Consider the following 23,074-nt stretch of genomic DNA (forward strand, 5'->3'; position numbering starts at 1 on the left):
ATACTGGCTTGGGTGGGCAGGAATTAATGCTGAATATCAATGCAGTCATAACCATCAGCTATGACCTAACTGTTAAGTTATGGGCCCAACCTCTGCTTCATGGTTGTCCATACGCTTTAACTGTCAGGCTAGTACCCAGTAGGGTTTTGGCTTATGACAACTAACACTCTCAAAGAAATAAAAAATACATAAATCAATGTCCAGACAGAATCTGGGGGACAGCACTAGCCAGGTGTTACTCCTAACAGCAGTATGGGCAAGGCCACTCTGTTTCAAGAGGAAAGCATTTAGCCATGTGGAAGTGAGCAATGCTGTTCCACTTGCCCTGGAGTCCAGAGCAAAGGTTGTAATCTGTTTTATTTTATCAGGGTAGGGGTATCTAGGGATCTGACTTCACTTGTAAAATAAATGTTGCCATTGGATATAGTACACATGTAAACAGTTATGTGAAGTGTAATAGAGCAGTAGAAGTGTTGCAAGGTTATTATTTAAAGAAGGGTTTCAGTACTCTATGTGTGTGGGTTTGGTGCCAGGCAAATGAGACTTGATGAGCACAGCTGAAAGATTACATTATCATCTTAAAGATTGGCCAGTTGTGTGAGCATTTATTGTAACTCCTTCATTCAAAAAAGCCCTAACTTAACCCTGGGAAAGACCAGAGTGTACACTTTAGAACAGTCCTATGAAATTAGCATACACTACTTGTTTTGTTAATTAGCTCTGCATTGTGTTTTTTCTCTGTTAGTCCAGTCCAAACAGTAATAAATATTCATTTGATAGAAGATGACTGAAAAGGGCAGGACCATGTGATACTTGTAATTTGAAAAATCTAGTTCAATGCCTTCCACAGGATTCAATTTACTATTGCTCAGAGGAAAGAGTTTTGGAAATGGAATTTGGGTTAGATTTGTCACTATTTCTTATCCTTTACTTTCAAATTTACCCTAAATCTGTACCTGTGCTTGAGTTTATCCTAAACATATTCACTGAATCCATTTTTAGGTTGTCCATTTAAATGGAGCCCTTTCATCACTCTACAGCAAGGCTCTTTACGAGTCTGGTCTAAAGCCACCCATTATAAGAAAGACTCCTGTAGACTTCAGCATGGCTGGAATTAGGCTGCACATCTCACATGCTTTAAGTTGGAACCTGTTATTCGTGCTACTTGGCAAGGGAGAGGTTTGTGAAGCTGCTGCTTTGCATTCCAGATAGAATTTAGACTGACTTGAAATGGTGCAATGAACATCAGTCTGGTTGGACTTGATGACCTTAAAGGTCTTTTCCAACCTTGTGATTCTGTGATCCTAGTCACGTAGTAATGCATGAACGTTGAGTGCTTGGATGTCAATTTGTTAGCACAGAACAAGAAAACATCTCTTTGATTTTTAAGAATTAACTGGCTCTGTTACTATCAGTTCTGCTGTGTTTGGGTTTTTTTTCTATAGTTACTACCTGTGGACTAGGTGCACCTCTAATTCTCAAGTACATCTAGTTCTGTGTAGGTATTGAATGCAATCAGGAAAAGGTGTTTTAGTTTTAGGCAAATAGATAACACTAGGCTACCACAAAACTTTGTACCTTCCTCTCATCAGTAATAACATAAGAGTTTTGTGGGTTTTATTTTTAAGAAGTAAAAGCTGCTGAATGAGTAAAATGAAATAGCTACTATTATTTCATTTGACTGATGCAATACATTTAAAATTATGATGACTTAAGGATGTGATTGTGGAAGAGCCCCACCTGACAGCTTAAGTAACAAGATCACTTTATAGTTGCCACCAATGTCCATTTAAAAAAGATCCCTAGCTGCTATAACACAAGACACAGGAATTCTCCCCAAAAGTGTATTTGTATAATAGAGGAATTATGCACAGATGTATTCCAATACTACTGGGAACAAGGGGAACACATTAATGTCTGAAATTATCTAAATCATTTTCATTCCATTCCTGATAGACTGCAAACTGTATGCAGGAAAGCTGACAAATTATAAGTAGCTCTTAAATCCTTTGAAGCAGCAAGAAGTGATGGATATAGACACTGAACTAACCTTTTCCACATAAAGGTGAACTGCTAGAAGTCACAGACAAGGAAGACAGACACTTTCGTTGCCTTGACTTTCTGTGATGATCAGAAATCTGTTTAGGCAAGTGGCAACACTTTCACATGTTTCTGATAAATAATGTTTCAAGAAGTGCAAAACTACCTGCAAATCCAAAAATAAATGAAACAGACATAACATACTTAGTACAACAATTGAATCTTCAAGAATAGCTGATGATGATGATGGTGTTGGGTATGAACTGAAAAGGGAGAGGAGAAAATACTTCTGGAATACAACCAACAAAAGAAATAACCATTCATGATGCTATAATTCTGTTCATTACTGGAGAGAAAATAAGAGACGACATTAAAGCAAATCCTTTTCCACACAAGATTTTGATGGACAGAAAATCTAATGAAAGATGAGTATAGCATCTATATTTTACCTATTTATGCCTCCCCTCCAAAAAAAAACCCCACCAAAACCCAAAGCCAATTTAAAAAAAAACCAACAAACTTAACAACATGGACAAAATGTTTTGATGTTCAGTTGGTACTTTTGGGGGGGAGGGTTCAACTGTGAAAACACATTTCTCATGAAAACTGTATCTTTTGCTAGAATTCTGTAAAGTCCCTTTCCATAATTCACATACTTAAAATTATGTTCAGGCTCAAACTCTTACTTAAACTGGAGTTTAAAAGCGATAGAAGAGCATGTAGAGCTAGCAACATCATATTCTCTTGCAATTACATCATAAGCAATCAGTAATGCATGGATTTTTACAGATGTTTAAGCTGAGAATTCCTCACTCTGAGCCAAATTTGAGATAAAACCTAGGGTTCTCCTGAGGCTGCCAAGAGCAGATACACAGCTTCAGCACAACTGCAGAGTGATGTTCTTCTGTGGACTAGTCCTTGTGTGCTTTAGCTGGGCTCTGGCCAGTTGTGCTGGTGCCAGGGGTGGAAAGAGATGTGAGAGGACTCACATATTGATAAACTGATTCCAAGTGTACATAATCATTCAAACCTTAGGCAAATCTCAGTGAGGATGTTTCCTGAGAAAGGGCTGCAGCCCTGGAACTCATTCTGCTCCTAAGCTCTGCTTGCATAAATGCAGAGAAAATGGACAGGCTTCAATGGATTTGGCTTACACTATGCTGGCAAGCCTGCAACAGAATCTCTCCCAAAGTTACTCATGCCATTAAGGAAAAAATAATAATCCATTGTCTTTAAATACCTCCTTTCATCCAGAAAGTATTTACAATGTTTTGAAGAAAATATATATCATTCTCCAAAGTCATGATACAAGATCTGTTAAAAAAAAAAGGAGAAAGACTAACTAAATTCAGCTGGTGCTTCATTGGAGCCATAAAGCACCATATGCAATATTGAAATGTCACAGATCCTACTTATGAATACTATCTTGTAGATAAACGACAAAACAAAGCATTACCCTCAAAAATATCACACTTCTAGAATACAATGCCATTCCTGTGTGCCTCATTAGAATCACAAAGAAAACTATTCAGGTGAATAGAAATAGCAAACCTACCTGCTATACCCATACATACCTCTGTACCCACTTCTAATCTTGAGTCTGTTGATGCATGATGAATCCCTAGAACCAGGGATTGTAAGCAACTACCCTTTTTTTATTTTTTCCATCATGGGAAAACTATTCCTAGTGCTTTTAAACCTTCAGATCTCTACTGGTGAATTCTGCTCAGACTGGGGAAAATGGTTATATGGCAGCAGATGCTTTTCCCAAGCTTGTTCTTTCAGGCTACCTCGGAAGAAAGACATTCCTGTATACAGGGGAAATGAATATAGTTGTTAGGAAAGCACAAGAGTTTTGGTGATTCCTATTTAGTCACACATGAAGACATCTCAGTCCTTTTGCAATCTGCAGTGTTTATGCTAGTATTACTGGTTTGAAATACAAACATGCCTCATAGCTGGATATATCTGGAATAGTTTAATTAATATTATTAATATTTTAACACCAACAGAAGCAACCGTGAAAATTGCTCTAGAAGTCACTTCCACACCTGGGAAACTGATGGCCAATTCACTGTAATGATGTCAACAAGGAATGTTGACCATATTGCACCCCAGTCTATAATACCCTTTGAAGGGCCTCTGAAAGAAAAGTTTAGTGGTGTTTTCTTGGTACTTTTTCCTAATGCAATATCTTCCACTCAGTACCCCATAGTGGATAAACATAGTGAGCCAGCAACTGACCTCTTTAACAGATCCAGATGACCATTTTATTCTGATTTTTCCCTTTGTCCAGGTAAACTCTTTGCCTTGCAGATTCCGAGTAACTTTTAATTACACAGTTCACCTCATACCTCTCAGTAAAGCAAAAATGTTTGTGTAGACATAACATCTGGAATACCATTGGCAATGTTTGTTCAAGCATTTTAACTTGAAGACACGAGACCATGGCTTAAAATCACTGTGATGTGAGACCAAAGGACATTTACAGTAACTGATCTCAGCGTGCTGATACTGTCATCCTGTTTCTGTCATTAAGTATTAACTGGCTTAGTATAGAGATGCTTGCTGCAAATTTCCCTTTAGAACAAGGAATTAAACCAGGCTGAATATAACCAGAGGTGTATCTCTGAATTTATATAATACATGAAGTGGTAAAGAGTTTACCTAGCATTCAGCCTACACCAAACTATTATTTTTTTTAAATCAAAATAATTTCAAAAGCTCTTTATACACTGAATCACCTATGGTGAATGCTGAGTCACTCTGTGAGAGACAGCCGTATCCATGAGATACAATCTTCAGTTCAGGTATTTTACTTAGGCACGTAGCCCTGCAGGCAAGTGTGTAAAAGGTCAGAGCATTTCTTCAAGCAGCACTGTCAATAATAGGATTAAAAGCTATCATACATTACTTTGTTAAGGTCAGAACTAGTCATAACTCACATGTGGAAGTCAGTGCATTTTACCAAGCATAGCCAAAGAAGTATTTGAATGTTAGATATTCTGCTGAGACTTTTCATGGAGTGGTTTGGGTTGGAAGGGACCTCAAAGATCACCTGATTTCAAACACTGTGCCATAAAGCAGGGACCTCCACTAGACCAGGTTGCCCAAAGCCCCATCCAGCCTGGCCTTGAACACCCCCAGGGAGGGGGCAGCCACAGCTTCTGTGGGCAGCCCATGCCAGGGCCTCACCACCCTCGCAGGGAAGAATTTCTTATCTGTATCTAATATAAATTTACGCTCTTGTAGTTTAAACCCATTACTCCTTGCCCTCTTATTAAATGCCCTTGTAAACCACCCGTCTCCAGCTTTCCTGTAGGCCTTCTTTAGGTACTGGAAGGATTCTCTAAGGTCTCCTCAGAGCCTTCACTTTTCTAAGGTGAACAAGCCCAACTGTCTCAGCCTGTCTTCATAGAAGAGGTGCTTCCACCCTCTGATCATCAATCATTTCCTACTAGAAAAGGTTTACAGGCTTCTTCAGGAAAGAAAAACTATCAAATAATAGAATGCAAATTTGTTTGTGGAAGGAAAACACTACATAAATTGGGTATTCAAAAATCAGCAGCATGGTTTTTGAAACAGCCTGAGAACTCTAGAGCTCTTATTTCTTTGTGGTTTTACCAATGAAATGTAAAATCCCTCTCTGATTTTTTTTAACATATGGCATTTTTTCAGTGCTAGGGGTTGGAACTAGATGATCTTTGAGGTCTCTTCCAACCCAAACCATTCAGTGAGTCTATGAGATGTCAGGTTTTTTGCTCATAAGTAAAAGCATCCAGCACTGTACTGATGCTCAGTACCATTAGGCATTGATAAATGCCTTTTACAATTTGGTCCTGAGCTTGAGGTAGGTTTCCTGATCACAGCTGACCAGATCTATCACAAATACTCAGAAAAAGTACTGTGACTGCTTTACAGTATGGCTCTCATTAGCACCCCTTTCTACAGATTCATTCCCGATGCGCATATATATATATATATATACATATGTATATATATAACCTGAATTTATTTATATATATATATATATATATATATATATATATATATATATATATATAAAGTGCCTATCACTGTACTGATACACATTTTTTGGAAGCACTCTGACAGCAGAGGTAAGAACAAGAGTCAGCCTGTCAGTACCTCAGCATTGCTGCTTCCAACCAGTTCAAAAAACAAACCCAAAAAAAGCCCCAAGACTTTGCTGGCAGCTTGCTCAGCTGGTGTTTAATACTACTAGATATATCTAGCAAGTGATCTGCATTTATGCCCAAACTAAACAAAAGCAAAGCTATTTCAGTTCACTGGCCATGGTTCTTTCAGCATCCAAACAACCTAATGGTATGTGCCCCGATTTAACTGGAAAAGAGCATTAAATATTGCGTTTCCCAGGTTTCCTGCTCAGTTCTCATACAACTGAGAATGTTTTTTACCAGGATCTTCCAAGAATGCTGATTTTCCTTACTCTGTCCCAAAACATTACTTGCTACAGTCAAATGAGCTACTTCCTTATCTAAGAGTGGATTTTTTTGAAGTCTCTAATGGTACTAGTGACCAGGCAGTTAATAGCTACTGAATAAAAGACAAGTTCTGAAGGAAATAGCCTCTTCTATTACCCTGCCAGTGTATTAATTCTGATTAATTATGTATTTTTCCTGGTGAAAATAGAGTAGAAAAGACTGTTTTGAAGTTGCAGAGGATGTTATTTTTGTGAACTCACCATGTTATAGTTGACACAGAAAGGAGTCTTTTAGCCAACACAAGGTTGGATAGACATGTTTTAAGCAGCAGGCAGCCCCAGGACAAATGAATGAGACAAGCAACAGAGTGCCTGAAGCAACACAAATCTTGTTTATCGCTCACTCTTTTAACCACCTGCCTTCCACATCCAGACTCAGGCAGCTCCACAGACAGGTTTGGTCACAGCTGCCAACAACTTCAGCATTCAACTACTCTGAATCTTAGTGCAGTCAGTCCATCCTCTAGCCAACCTAAAGTCACATTTCTGCCAGGACCTTAGCTGGGGGCATCCTGCAGTGAGTGATGCAAAGAGAATTGAATGCAAATTGGGTTTTTTTCAGTCCCAGAGACCAGGCATTTGATGCTTGACTTGGACTACAGGTAAAGATATGCACAGTAACCTCATCCCAGCGGTTGTTCCACAGTACAGTTCGTATTATTACTTTCTGCCCAGAGGAGTGCCAGAACTCAGGTAAAACATGAGAAATGGAGTATACAAGTAAACTCATGGCAACCTAATGTCATTTGGGCTGCATTTATCTCAGTGCAGGCTAGCAGGTGTGGGTCAAAGTCTTCTTAGAGCTTCTCTTGAAGAGAGATCTCAAATTGAACCTGTAACACTGATAAAGCCTAAGCACAACCTTGAAGTCTTGAATGTAAGCAGGATTTCTGCAGTGGTTCCTGGAGTCTCTCCACAGGTCTGATTTTTATATTTACTTTCTACTACACAGCAGAACTTGCAATCAGCATTTTCAATACATTTTGCAGGGTTACTGAAGGAATGATAACCACTGTTCAATGCCCAAAGCAATAGCTAGAAGTAGATGTACAGGACCTGGAAAACACCTAGCAAATGCCACTTTTCAGTTCTGTCTCATTCCTGTTAATACTTTTAATGTAGATAGATGTAAGGCTTGGGAATGTTTTTAGACATACGTGCTCTTTCCTTTGGTGAGGTAGGCTGACTGTGAAAGGCATATCTGAACAACACCACAGACAACAACTGGTGAGGTTGACAACAACTCCTGGAAAAGCTGGGTGTAGCCTCTTCGCAACCCCAGCCCTTCAAAAATTAAGGGGTACCCCCAGCCTTTATGTTTCTTAAGTCTATATACTAAAGAAATTCTGTTAATCATTGATACCTTGTATTTCTTCTGCATGGCCTGGATAAGACTCAGGACATACCTCTGACAGGCTCCAAACAGGAATTTCCACACACTTTCTTCAGTGAGGAGTCAAAAGCAGAGTGGGAAGAAGTCAGTATTCAGATCAATGGAAATACCATATGGAGAGGCAAAAGCAGTTGTAACCTTGTTCTGTTATTTATCATGACTGTTTTGACAGGGCACAACCCTGAAATACAGTTCACAACATAACAAATGGGTACTGACATGTAAGATGAGTTGTCATTTTCAACAAAATCTTTCAACAGGAAATTTTTATTAAAATCATATGTTAGAATTCTCTTCCTTTCCATGTTCTTTGAAAAAGAAATGTCCTAAGATCTGAAGCTGGTGAAAAGCAGAATTCTTTTTCACGCAAACTTTATGAAGACTGGAAAAATTTTGAAAAGCTACAGTGAAAAAATCCAGTATAGGAATAAGTGAGAGAGTTAATTCTGCTTCATTTGTGTGGGATGGGGAAGAAAAAAAAAACACAAAGTAATCCATTCTAAATTTTTCCATAAAGAAAGCGAAGATCTTTTAAATGAAAAATGTAAGAGAAGTGCAAGCAGAAATGTAAGCTATATAACTAGGTCCATTAGCAGGGCTAAACTGGCTAAAATCAGATGCTGAGGGAGAGAAACTGCTTGATGTGAATGCCTCACTACAGGCTGGCAGAACGCAGACTGGGTTATTCTAGTGCTGTGTCTCAAAATATTGCTATATGTGCTGCATACAGTCTCAAGCAACTCCTTTAAGCAAAAGGAAGAACTTATTCCAGTAATAGAATTAGCTGATATGACATATATTGACTGTCTGCATTTGAGAGTGCTTATTTGGCTTTTATTAATTTTACTGATCCTACTGTTAGATAGACTGTTTTTTCCACTGGGTCCAGAGCAAGGAGTCAGAGCCTTCTATAGCAATGAAGTACTGCTTTGGCTTTATAAAGGAGACAAACCCTCCAAGGAGCTCTCACATACTCTAATGCTCCACAATTCATACTGCCCTTTTCTTCCGGTATCCATTGCTTCCAAATTAGTACCCAAAACAGAGAACGCATCTCAGAACAGTGTTTGGAGCAGCCTGTATGGCAGAAAATGACAGGGAACGTACTAACAGCCAAAAACCAGAAAAATATAATTCAGCATGCATTTCTAGCCAGAAGGCACAACACCCATCACTCCCCTAATGTGCTTTCTCCCTTCTCCCTGTCAGTCCTTGCACAGCTGACACCAAGAGAAAGCAAGCAAACTTTAACATACTGCATTTAGAATACCAAAACACCAAGAGATCCTGTACAGTTTCATTGGGCCTAAGTCCTGAAGCTTAAAATGGCAATTTTTTATGTCACCAAGCTACAGTCACAACATTCCATCCTGGCAATATTTGACTTTACACATAACTTTTGAATTTTCATAATCTGAAGTGCTTGATTTCCACTCCAAATAAGTATCAGTGCAAGATCATCCAGCCACAACAGCGAGAGTGAACTACCTGCATCAAAACAGAATCCTTGTTTAGAATCTAAGACAGTTAAGAAATTTATTGATAAAATAAGAAACCATCAATAATAACCAGTAACAGTTCTATGCTTATCACAATTAAGTGCTTGCAACAATAGACAGTTTCTTCTTCATGCTCAAGAGGTATAAGGTAGGGCTTTGAAGTTAGATCTTCCTCAAGTCTTTCATAGAGACAAAACTGTATATGGAAGTTGGCATCAGAGGAAAAAAGCAGTACATAAATCTGGGACAAAGATTTATTTCTAGTCACCAACTGAGACCATCAAATGAAGACAGAGAATTAGCTCAGAAAAGCCTCACCACCACAGTCACTATAATGTGAGGAGTGCAGGCTTGCTTCTGCTTAAGGAAAAGGTCAGAAATAAGGCTAAACCTGACAACAGTGAATATACTGTTTCCCACTAAAGCAGCATCTCCCTGCTAGTCCACCACCAAATTACAGAGCCAAAAACGGCACACCTTTTTTTAAGCAATTTTCTAAGCTTACATCCCTGCAAAGCTGTTTGAGGGTATTTACATATTTGAGATCAGAATCACCCAGCTACATACAGGGCAGTTGGAACCTGGTTGCTTATGCACTCTTATGACACAAATAATCACTAAATCCCAAGGAAGCAACAGTAGCTCCCCATTGTCTAACTTTTAGTCTCTAGCTTTCTCAAAAAACATCTTTTTCTAAAGCAGCTTGATATTCTTTCATTCATTCCTCATCAGTTACCCTAGAGAATGGCTGAGATGCGAATCACTGTATCGTGTTAATCTGATTGCAAGAGGCAGATTAGAGGCCTGCAGTAATGCTTACTCCAGATGATATGTATACACAACTAGACAAGCTCTGATCACAACACTGAAGCTGAAGGGTCTTTCTCCAGTCCAGACATTTGATTTGTGCTATATATGCAATTAACTAGATCAAGACAAGAGAGGATATCATGTACTGCAAGACTTTCAAAGTGGTGCCCTTATGTCATCTATTCCACTCATCTTCAGTTGCCTGGTTGTGTACTGTAGTGTGTTTTGGACTAGGGTTGAGTAGAAGAGACATTCCTGTAGGTCTAGCACATGTAGCGATTCAGTTGCCTTTCCATGCTTGGCTTGAATCAGATTATTCACTCAGAGCTTAACTGCGGTCTTGGTTCACTTTGTTGAATGTTCTGAGACACGCCCCTTGTCTCTGCAGATGCATCTTCTGATCTCCTGGTGGGCAAGTGAAAGGCTTTATTAAGTTCCAGTAGGGACTGAGTGAAGCCTACTGTCACAACATTTTGTGAAGGCTGGCTGGTAACTAGATCATTTAGTGTCAGAGAAGCCCATCAATTTTCTTACATGTTAATTCACAATGCAGTTTTTGCTCTCCACATCTTTAATCCAGGAGAGCCTGGCAGAGCTGATTGAATACAGAAAGCACTTGCATCACTTTCAAATGATTGAAATAAGTGAGTGTTAGCAGCCCTGGTTCTTAACACTTCTAAAATTACATTAATTCCCTCTAAAGTTCAGTTTAGGAATCTGTCAGACCTCCTTGATTTCTCAGGGCAGGAGGCGTAGAAGACAAGGAACATGCATAGACTAACTCAGTTATACAGCTCTAGCAAAGCCTCACTTATTAATTCAAAAGGGTAACTTATTTCTCCCAGGAAGGAAGAAAAAAATAAAATCAAGACATTCATTAGGACATTATGTGATCTGTACAAGTGCCTGCACTCTTAAAGACAGTTTCAAAATTCCCGAATAGATGGAATGCTGCAATATGCAAGAAAGAATATACAGGCTTTAAGTATGTACAACTCTACCATTTTGTTGGGGAATTTTTTCAGTAGTCCTTAGTAAATTCTGCCAGCTAGTAAGGATAAGGTTGTGTGATAATTACACGAGCTGCTGATCTTAGGGAAGATTATAATAAAGTAGCCTTCTCTTGTTACCAGCTTCAAAATTTGGAGAATATAATCTCAAACAAGACCAGCAACAGTGGCTTGGAGCCACAGGGATGAAGGCTAACATCTGAGGAGCTAGGTACTTTGACTGGAAGTCATAAGGCATAGCAGTACTTACATGACAGCAGAGGACACAGAAGCAAGCAGGCCAGCAAGCAGAAGGAACACAAGAACACTTTGGATTGATGTAATGACAATCATGCTTCCACTTCTTCGACCAGGCCAGGTATCAATTTTCAAGGGAAGTTTAACTAGAAAAGGATGGAAATAATGTTCCTATGGTCTATTTTTGACCATGAACACATCCACTAAATAGGAGAAATCTGGTGATTAAGGAGAGGCAAGCTGATTATGCCTATACCTGAAGTCTTAGATGATTTATGGGAAACAGGTTTAAGACTCAGTGTCATCCTTTAGTGTTTATAAGCTTTCCTCAGCAGGTTAGTCAGTATGACAAGTATCTGTATTGCTGAGAAACATCAACAGCACAAGATACTATGGCATGCATCAAATTTGAAACTATGTGTACAAATTTATCTTTATTTCAAGTACATAAAAGAGGAGAATTATTCCATATTTAAGCCTACAATTCCAATATTAAAGGACTGACAAAACTCTTAAAACTTTAGTAAAAGAATAGGTGTTACTCATAGAGCAAGTGCCCTGAGGCAAGCACAGCTACTCAGAAGACCTGAGCAAAGCCACAGACTTACCTCTTCTGGTTTTAATTGGATCAGACCAGAGAGTTTGGTCTTTCATGATACCTTCAGTGCTTTCTACCAACACATATTTAAACCTGTGGGGGGAAAAAGTGTTAAACTACATATTTCAAATTTGAGCTTTGTACTGCTGTACTACAATTCCTAAACTACTGGAATAGCTAATGAGCCTTCAGATATGATCAGAGCATTAGATTGAGGCAGCCAGAGGTAACCTGAGTATTTCCAAAGATCTTATAAAAACCAAATAGAATTAATCATGGAAAAGCATTCTGTGCTATGTCATGCACAGTTTGCGCTTTTTTCTTGTGAACCTTCCAACAAACAGTTTTTCCAGACTTGCTATTCCCTGTTGTGAAGAGCCTCATTATTTAGGACAGCAACTGTTTTTGATTTCCATATGGAAGTCAAAGATTTTGTCCAACAGTAGAGATCTTTGGAACTTTCGCTGCTAGAGGAGAGCACTGAAGAGACAGGTCTACATCAGATTTGGCAAGGAAATGAAGTTTCCATTCCACAATAGTTTGAGTTTTCACAAAAATTCTGAAAAGACAGAGGAGGCAAGATTTTGCAAAACTAAGAGCCCACAGTATTTTGTTTCAGAAGCACATTAGGTCTCTGCAGCAGATATAGCTCCATGGGACTGCCATTTTTACTATCACTTTTAAATAGCTGGCAACAGCCAAACAAGTGTTTTGGGTAACAGCTATTAGGTTGCCTGAATCCCCCAGATGGTCAGCTTCCCCAGACAACAGGGGTCAGACAGGTCTGCAAGCCACCTGGCCCTCAATGGAAAGTTTCCAGCTACATTAGGGGCTTCCTGGAGCTGGAGACCAAGGAAAGCTTTGGTTCCTAAGAATCCCATCAAAACAAAGCAAGCATAGCCAGGTGCATATCTGCAATTTGGCAGAATCAACTAATACAAAATACATGGTGAATAATCTCAACAGTCAAAGTCCTGTTCTTCCAGCAGTTTCTAATCAGAGGCTGTAACTGGATTACCCACTCCAACATAAATGGAATCACAGAAAACATACAGATCTGGCAGTTCACGCATGAATTTTCCTACTGATGCGTTAATTTAACCTGATGGGTAGAGCTCACCATTGCTAGAGCACCATCTGTGGGATGCTAATCCGAAGCCAAGCCACCTTCACAACTGGCCTTGCAATAGGACATTTCAGTTAGGGACTGGTAATTCACATTGCACCATGACAAAGGAACAGAGTCAAGTTTGCTTCCTATTTCATTTTGTGTTTACCCCATGCAATGCTTCAGGATTGGTGAAGAATGGCTGGAAAAGTGCCCAGCAGAAAAGGACCTAGGAGTATGGGTTGACAGCTGGCTGAACATGAGCCAGCAGTGTGCCCAGGTGGCCAAGAAGGCCAACAGCATCCTGGTTTGTGTCAGATATAGTGTCACCAGCAGGACTATGCAGGTAATCATCCCGCTGTGCTTGGTACTGGTGAGGTCACACCTTGAGTCCCATATTCAGTTCTGAGCCCCTCACAAGAGAGACTGAGGTGCTGGAGTGTGTCCACAGGGTGGTAATGAAGCTGGTGAAGGGTCTATAGCACAAGTCTTAAGAGGAGTGGTTAAGGGCACTAGGGCTGTTTAGTCTGAAGAGGAGGCTGAGGGGAGACCTTATTGCTCTCTACCACTACCTGAAAGGAGGCTGTAGCCAGGTGAGTGTTGGTCTCTTCTCCGAAGTAACAAGACATAGGACAATAGGAAATGGCCTCAATTTGTGCCAGGGGGCATTTAAGTCGGATGTTAGGAAAATTTTCTTCACCAAAAGGGTTGTCAAACATTGGAATAGGCTGCCCAGGGAAGTGGTTGGGTCTCCATTCCTGGAGGCATTCAAAAGGTGTGTAGATGTGATGCTCAGGGTTTCATGGTTGGACTTGGCAGTGCTAGATTAATGGCTGTGCTTGATTTTAAAGGTCTTTTCCAACCTAAATATTGTATGATTAAGAGCAGCAATGACCTTGTAAGAAATAAGAATTATACCTGTATGTTGTGTCTGGTGCAAGAGGTGGGTTACAGACACCTAGGAAGTTTGGGTCATACAAACAGGTCCCATCGTCCCCAACTCTGAAGAGGTATTGTTTCAGGACATCAGCGACTTTGTTGACATTTCCTACATCTGCAAGCTTGGGAGGTGATGCACAGTTGGGTACGTTGAACAAGGCAGCCTTGTAAGGTCCAAGCCCTCCCCCACTTGTTTGTTGGAACGTGCTGTCAAGTGGTTTGTTGCTGTTGTCAGTCACCAGGGAGCTTATTGCAACTGCTGCAAGAGAGATGCTTTTTAACAACGTTGTTAGCAGTAGTTTAGCCCTTTTCATTCACCCTGTATTTACTTGACAACTGCTACCATTTTGGCTGTGTAGTGACCCTACTCCTTCCTCATTTGTTGAAATGTCTCTGCCATTTGTCCCTCAGTAACTGTGAAGGATCCACAGTGTGTCTTAGAGCAACACTTTTTGGTAGCCATGTTCCCAAAATTCCGATTTTTCCCCAAGGAAAATCTGATGGAGTGGGGACAGGCATGGCAAAGGCTGCTCTTCCCCATGCCACACATGATTCCAATAAGCATCCCCTAAATCCTGCCATTTCAACTTTTAATCTAGGGCCAAGATGGAGTTCCTAGAGAGTCACAACTGTCTCATAGCCAAAACACTTAGACCTCTGGTCATGCAACAGCTGGACCTCCCAGAACTGTACAGTATACAGATCAGTGTGTAGGGACTGCATGAACAGATGCAATATCTACACTTCTGGCCAGTCAAGCACGCCAGTGCAACTAGACAGCATGCCACAGAAAGCCTGGAAGTCCTCACAGCTTCAAGAGGAGTGTGGATCTGTGCCCAGCCCTACAGTGTTGTTTGAAAGATCAGTTGCAGCTTCTCAGACCTTCCTGCTGCAAAGCCAAGGCACAAGTCCCAAGAGATGCTCACAGACTCTGCAGATGTGTATTATTTTATTTGGGGGAGGAAAGGGGGTGGTGGGCTGCAGCTCTTCAGTGCTGTTACCAGCAAAGGAATAGCGTTTCTTTTCCAAAGTTACAGTACATTGATAACTACTTCAGTTGGGAACGTTCTGCACCACTCCTGGAGCAGAGTTTTTGCAACAGGACCTGAACATGAGGTGTTAAGAAAATTAAATTCACTTAAATTTCCCTTCTCACTGCTTCAAGAGGCATCCAAGGGTGATCAACATGCTTCTCTGCAGACCAAAGGCAAATCCAAACAAAATTCCTCCCAGTCTGCCAAGTCACAAGTTTGCATCTGCTTGCTTTAAAAGCAGGAGAAGAGATTTCTCCATATATAACTTCTTTTGTAAGTATTCACCTATCTGTGTAGGAAGATTTTGCCACAGAGTCTGCAGAAGATGAGGTGTTCAAGGCCAGGTTGGATGGGGCCTTGATCAGCCTGGTCTAGTGAGAGGTGTCCCTGCCTGCCCATGGCAGAGGAGTTGGAACTTAATGATCTTTAAGGTCCCTTCCAACCAGAATCATTCTATGACTGATGTAATTTATAACACAACATCACACTGGGAGGTATAGATAGATATCAGTAGCTTTTTATATAATTATAATGCACTTCTAGTCTATTTTAGACATATAAAGATGTGCACTTCAATCATGGGATGTGTTTCAGAAGGCCATGCATTCACAGCTATGTCAGCTGTATGGGATAGGGTCTCAGGTTATGGCTTCTACCAACTCAATGCCTTTTCCTTCCACCTTGTCCAAAATGGCAACAATCAGCAGAGGAAGTTTTAGACTGTTCTATCTGTTGGTCAATTTCTCTACTGCCCTCCCTCAAGATCTCTGTGCCTCTTAGGAAAGGAGGCTGCACACAACCTTCAGTGGAGAAGGTATGATACAAAGAAGTCATTTATTTCTCTCAGCTTACAGGGTATCTCTAGCTGGCATTCAAAACAGTCTGCCAAAGCAGCAGGGAACAAAGGCAGCAACTCTGAGTCACTGCCAGCAAGATTTCATTGCCAAGCAGTTATGAAATTCATTTTATGAATGAACACATGGGCCAGGCATCTTTGACAGCAAGCCTAGCATGACTTACCTTCATCTACAAAAAGAAATGTAGTCCTTGCAAGGGCTGGCTGCCCTAGCTATGAAGCAAACAGCAGCAGTTACCCAGTTTCTCTAAGCAGGTTTACTTAGGGGGAATTCAGGCTTTTACACAAGACATTCTTCAACAAAGATAAAGAATCAGACTGTGGGCCACTTGGTTACATTAGTAAGATTTGGACAAATTTCTATGGCTGATAGCACTGCTTCACACCTATTGGGAGTCAGGTCACACAGTACTAACACTTGCTGTCGTTAATCAGCCCCATTGAAATACTATGGTTATTGTTTCTAATAAGACCCTGGAGAAAACAGACCAGAGGCTTAGTTTGCTCATAGCTTCCAACTACAGATTTTTCTCTTTTCCCCCTATTTCCACCAAATTGTCAGAAATTGTGTGCAACATCCACATCATCCTCCAGAGAGGTGTAATGCTGGAATACTCACCCGATTCCTTCATTGCGTACAAGTAGATGACATAAGACTTATTTGGAGACAGTGAGTTGTCAAACACACAGAAAGGCTTTTCTAGAGCAATGGTAGTGAGAGTAGGATTGTTTGTGGCAAGCTGAGAGGCTGCAAGCTGAGGCTTCAGATTCTGATCTAGAAGAGAAAGTTACCAAAAAAGCATATGAAAAAGATTTCTCCTCTCCCTGCTGCAAGCTCTGAGTCAGAAGAGAAGATGTGGCAGTGCTAACAAGCAACATTAAAGCCTAAAAGAGGGATGCGGATCACAGCTGAGCAGAAAGCAGCCTACCTGCCCATAGAAGTCTTAAAGTTCAAGGTTTTGCTTTAATGCAAAACACAGGGATTTCAGGAGGGAGGCAAGAGCATTGCTCCTCAAACACACTGGTCACATCACCTCAGAAAGACAAAGCCGCATTCTAGGACAGACTTGAATCTCTGTCTTTAGAGTCCAATGTACAGTCTCTCCCCTCCTATGGCAGCACCAGAAGCAGTACAGTCAGTTCTTGAATCCTTTAGCAGCCAGGAGCCTTAATAGGGTCATGTATGCATGAGAGATTTAGCAGATGGGAGAGCTTTCTGGGAGAAGCCCTAGAGAGAGCAAGTGGCACTAAGGTAAAGTTCATATTGGACACTGCCCATCTCCCTACACAAGCTCATCTGATCTTCAGTTACCTGGGGAAGATAACTAGGAGCTGAGAGATACAGCAGCTCCTCCTCCTTCCCAGCCCAGCTGCAGTAGAGACACTTTAACATTTTTCCAGCAGAATATACATTTAAAGTACTAAACTCTCCTCCCTTTCCAATACAGATCCTAGAGCAAAAAGATTCCCAAGAGAAACAAACAACAACTAAAGGTCATAAGAGAAGCAGTAAGGGAGAAGATACAGAGGGATAAGCAACAAGAAGGGAAAAGAGACTGTAGATAGAGTCCCCCTTACCTGCACACAGCTGTCCAAAGCAGCAAAAGGCAAACATAACCCAATGCCTGTACATGCTTAAGCTTTCCAGAAACTTGACACGAAAGGAAATACAGTGCCAGGAGTCAGCCCTCACTGAAGAGCTCTCACATCTACTCCCTCCCTGAAGCCAACCCCACCTGCTTTTGTCCACAGGGCCTCTGTGGTGAGAAGATGCCTGCCTCCACAACACCTCCCTATATGCTTATTGCCCCTCCTGCTCAGGTGTCAGCAACTCCCCCACCACAGCTATTATCTGCTCACAGGTGAGGAAGGTTGTAGCTTTGATTTCCATCTGATATTGGGTACCAGTGCAGCTCACCACAGTGCTACAAATGTAAAGAGAATTTTTTCCTACCTATGTCATTGATAGGTGGCTTTGTTCTTTCATTACTTTCTGTCTAAAAAACTTTTGAAATCTCTCAAGTAGGAAAAATTTGGAACTGAATATCTATCTGACCTCTGCATCATGGATGGTTGTGATTCAGAGCTCTAAATTTGAGCAGCCTTAACTGAGGATATGGTTGCCTTCTGAATTGTGTTTCCTGGGTTACATCCTGAAAAACATAAGCCTTCTGCTTCTGGTTAACCCTAATGTGATTCAGGGCAACTACATGAAGAGCAAACCACTGGGAAATCTGAATCTGGCCTGTTGTACCAAATTGTTCAGCTGAGAATATTCTTGATGAGTAATTGCTATTACACAATGGCTCATATTACAAAACTATTAATCACCCACTTAAAATAGGCTGAAAGGAAAAAAAAGAGTATCAGGGAGATTTTACAGAATTAATGGGGCTAACATGATGTCACTGCAGCACCTCCAGATTTACACTGATATCACTATAGTTACATTACAAAATCCATCTCCTTTATGAATATGCCATGGCCCCCAGAAATCTGTTTGAAATATGTAATCAAATGATTATAATGCAATTTCCTCCCCATATGTGTCTCATTTTGTTTCAAATTCTGCCTGTCATCTTCAGTGTGCTTGATTTGACTTCTTTCTCGCCCTGCCATTTGAGGGAGCGTATTGAATACAGGAGTTACCCTAGCTTAGCACTGCAGTAGAATAAGAATGAGTTGTATATTTTTCCTTCTCATTCTACAACACGCTCTAAGCCTGTGCTAGCATAAATACTCAGGTAAATCAGATTAAGCCAGCAAAGACCTTACCCTTCTGTCTTTTGTTGCTAGGAATCTGATTTTTAACATTTCCACTAGAGGAGTTAGTTCAACAAACTTGGTACTGATCTGCTCAAGAGTGGGTTTATGCCTTAAAACGAAATAATAATGTGCAAAACCCATAAGGTTACTGATTCCACAGTAAAAGCAGAGCTTAAGAAGAATGAGATCTCTTTCACAAAATCAGTACTTTCTCCAAACAGTGATTCCTGTAAAATCAGAACCTGAATTCTTTAGACAGGTAACCCTTTCAGAGCAATCAGCAGCGTTGATTTTTGTTTTGTTTTGTTTTGTTTTGAAGACAGAAAACAGATGCATTATTTGCATAATTAAGAAAAAAAATAGACACCAGGACATGTTGGGTAGCAGAATAAAAGAAATATTGTTTTTCATGGCACACTTGTATGTGCTACAGAATACTCTTCCAAATGTTACAAGGAAGTGTTGCTCCCTCATCGACTCTCTAAAGCATCAAAACAGACAACAGAAAACAGTATAAATTTGAAAATCAACAGGTTAAAGGTAGCAATTTATTTATTATATTTTTAGGTTTGCAGCCATCAAGCAATAAATTCAGCACTTATTACTCAGGCAAAACTCTGCATGAACTTCTTGGAGTCTTGCCTGGATGAAGTTTGGCAAACTGTTCCTTGGACTGCACTCATGTCAAGTGTTACTCAGGCGATTAATTTTGCAGCAGCCAGGAAAGCTGCTCATCACAGAATGTTAATCACCTTTCAAAATGGTTACAGGATGAAAATTGTATCCATTGTTTTTCATAAGGCTGTTTTTATAAGCCATCATGATTTTGTTGAGTGCAAGGCCATCTTGTGCTCTGGTGGAACCAGCCACAATAAGGAGGGACAACGTTGCCTGTGTTGCAAGATTTTTCAATTGTTGGCTTTGTTCCGTGCTCAGAAGAATCTCAAACAAAGGTAGAAAATTAACATGACAATAAACTCTCTCATCCCCATCTGTGCTGGCAGATGTGTCCTAAATTAGGGCCAGATTTCATCCTTGCTTACACTTCTGTAAATCCATATTAACTCCACTGAAGTCAGGGTAGCTGGTCTGCTTTTAAAGGATGTTATCACAAACAATCTTAACCTCAGAGTAATTACTGTGTTCCTTAAAGGAACCATTGTAAATTCCAATGTCTTCATTTAAGCAACAATGCCAATTTTCTTGTTCCATGTTACCTTGTGGGGAATTTTGGAGTAATTCATAAAAACTTCCAGTCACTTTGGAATGATGGCTCCATGAGAACAAAATTTGCCTGGCTTTCCAGGGCTATATGAAGCCCATGAGTGTTTGAGGAGGATGAGGCCTGAAGTCCTGAAAGGCCATGAAATCTATAGAAAACCTCCAGGACCTGAAGTCCAAGCTTTCTTTACATGCTCAGCTGTGGGTGTAGTGGAGATAACCTTCCACAGTCCACTGTGCTACATATCTTCAATCCACTGCATAGGCTAAAATTTACAGGCAACTTGCAAGCCCAGCTCCACATAGAGACATTACGGTGTTTAATAAAGAGATTAAAAAAACTGTTGGTGACATCTACCGGTCAAGAGATAATCTAATCCAAAGGGTGAGAAAGATGAATAAAACATAGAGTCCATTTCAAAGTTCTTTGAGTGTCCTCACTAGTTTTCTGCATAGCTATTATTAGCTTGCAATTTCCTGCAGATATCCTGGTGGGTGTAGACCTTGAGGAATGGGCTGAAAGAGGAGAGGATTAATGCCTTTGTGAGCTAATTTTTAAAAAGTTTTCCATGACTATAGAATATCTGAAAGGGAACACAGGGATGCTTAAAGAAGTTGATAAAGCAGGTGATCAAGGTTTTGGAGAGTTGTGGAGAGCTGACTCAGGAAGCAGAGAGACGCACCATTATAAGGTACTGTGAAATCCTCAGACCATCAAGGAAGAGATGCAACATATAGATGGGTTTATAATTAAGGGGTGGACTTAACCATGGATGCTACTGCACAGGTAATCCATGAATGTGAAATGTGAGCTGAAATAAAACAAACCAAGTGGTTAAAGCCTCTCAAGTATGTAGGATGATGCCTGTAATAGCATTACGGGGAGGCCTGGAAGTACTTCTAGGAAACTCACAAGCATGGAAATTCAGCTCAACTGAGAAATATCCTGATTAATATGAGGGTACAGATCTTGCTCATTCACACTCATAAGCTAAGTAGTTGTGTCATACAGCAGTGTATTAAAATTAATTTCCTTCTGCACCTATGACTAGGGCATTCTTGTAATGATACGTAATAGTACGAGGAAGCAGTGTAACATGAAAATAGTTGCATTTGGTGAGGGAAATTTGAACTAGGGAAGAGTTGCATCTTTCTTGAAGCAAAAGGAACAGATGGAGACACACCCTGATACAATCAGAGAGAATGGCATGAACCTGCCACAGAGGAGGTTTATCTTGGATGTTAGGAAGAGGTTCTCTCCTGAGAAGGGTGGTCAGGCACTGGCACAGGCTCCCCAGGGAAGTGGTCACAGCACTGAGCTTGGCTGAGTTCAGGAAGCATCAGGATGACGCACCAAGTCCCATGCTCTGATTTAGCCAGCCCTGCATGGAGTCAGGAGTTGGACTCGCTGAACCTTGTGGGTCCCTTCCAACTCAGAAGATTCTATGATTATATCACACTCCAACAAATCCTCCAAGGGAATCACTACATGGTTTAAATGGTGGAAGCATCGATCAGATCCTGGAAACCTATCCTATGTCCCCTGCCACAGCCTGCTGCTAAAGACTACACTGAGAGCAATGAGTGCTGGGACCTTCAGACCTCAGGATACACATTTAACAAAGGCCACCTGGATAGTTAGACCTGTGTCATTGTTTTAGCTGCTGGTCAGAATAAAGCACAGTGAAATAACTCTTATGACAGTTCTCTCTCTCAGTCTTGCCAGAATACTTCAAGGCAGTAGGAGATTTGCATCTCACAATATCTGCTGCACAAAGGCCACATGGAGGCCAAGTGCTGTTGTGCAGTTCTGTCATCTCTTTGAGATGTCTTTGGCTTCCTGGAGAAGTATTTCTGTCCTTTGCAGGAGGCCCCTTTACAAGGGGCATTCACTTCTGGCTGTAGAATCTACACACCTATTAACATGGCCTCAGGATTTATTTTCAATGTTTCTCTTCCTCCTTTCCTAATAAAGTCCCTTTGCATGTACAGATTGTGAGTCTCCAGAAGAACTCTGCAAACCCTTTTGTTAAAAAGGGACCTGTGTAATGGAGATTAAGCCCCATCCTACACTCACTCAGCACAGAAACAGACTTAGGTGCTGAGTGAGGGTCACATCTGTGCACAGATCGGAGCAGCATGACTCACTGAGCCATTGATCTCCTTAAATTAGAAATCTTTCATGTGTCTATAAGGAAATATGAAGGCTCAGAAAGATGAGAACTTGGAACTTATTTTATCATCTGGTGACAATTAATTTTGTGCAAACCTGAAAGGTCAAGCAGTGGAAACATCAGGAGGGGAAAAATAACTTTATACATAAAAAATCAGGGCCACACCATTCTCTAATATAAATTGGCACAGCTCCATTGAGGTAAATTTCTTACTAACAGAAGAACTGGTTTTTCCTGCATTCCCCTCAGAAATTACATATAAGATCCTATCACTGCAGTAAACCCCAAACAGTCACAGAACATTGAAACATCTGTGGTTTGGAGAACCCAGAGGTTAAAATGAGAGGCCCCTTTGTTACACAGAAGTTATTGCTTTTTTTTTTTTTTTTTTGCTGAGGAAATGTCTTACCATCTACAGTTATCTGCTTGAACTTTCATACTGTTAAAAACCACTAAAAAGTACTTGTTTTTATAAGAGTCCTGGGCTCGTGATAGTGTCGAAGTCCCAAATAAAAGCAAGGACTGTTTGCTGCAGCCTTCGCAGAACTGCCCCTTGTGACAGATCATTTCTGCCAGGCAGGTCAGTGTAGGTTAGTCCCACATTTCTTCACCCGAAAAAGGACAATATTTTCCTAGTGCAGTGAATGCACTGTTGGTTTAGGGACTTGCTCTAAACTTCAGTTATGATGAGGAGTGAAACTGGTGCTGGGAACAGGAGGAGGTATCTGGCAATTTGGTTGGATAGTTGTGTGTGATATCTATGACCAAAATACCGTGGGTTTTGACGAAGAACTGAGCAAAGATGACAGGAAATGGAGTTAATCTTCCTGGCTGTGAACTGGCCACATTCCCTAGGCTGCAGTTTCT

The 23,074-nt window shown here is 40.6% G+C and overlaps 1 protein-coding gene across 1 annotated transcript in view; it reads right to left on the bottom strand.

Moving 5' to 3' along the window:
- Positions 1 to 10,581: 10,581 nt before the first annotated feature.
- The window catches only part of UPK3A (uroplakin 3A), a gene marked incomplete at both ends in the record, with an annotated part of 69,910 nt that continues 57,417 nt past the window's right edge, over positions 10,582 to 23,074 (bottom strand). Inside the window, 5 exons of the mRNA XM_084268423.1 lie at positions 10,582 to 10,669; positions 11,525 to 11,657; positions 12,120 to 12,202; positions 14,136 to 14,415; positions 16,666 to 16,821. Of these exons, the coding sequence (XP_084124549.1) occupies positions 10,582 to 10,669; positions 11,525 to 11,657; positions 12,120 to 12,202; positions 14,136 to 14,415; positions 16,666 to 16,821 (740 nt within the window). The remainder of the gene's footprint in view (positions 10,670 to 11,524; positions 11,658 to 12,119; positions 12,203 to 14,135; positions 14,416 to 16,665; positions 16,822 to 23,074) is intronic.

Source organism: Gallinula chloropus, assembly GCF_964237585.1.
Source record: "Gallinula chloropus genome assembly, chromosome: 1".
In the NCBI taxonomy this organism is placed as follows: domain Eukaryota; kingdom Metazoa; phylum Chordata; class Aves; order Gruiformes; family Rallidae; genus Gallinula; species Gallinula chloropus.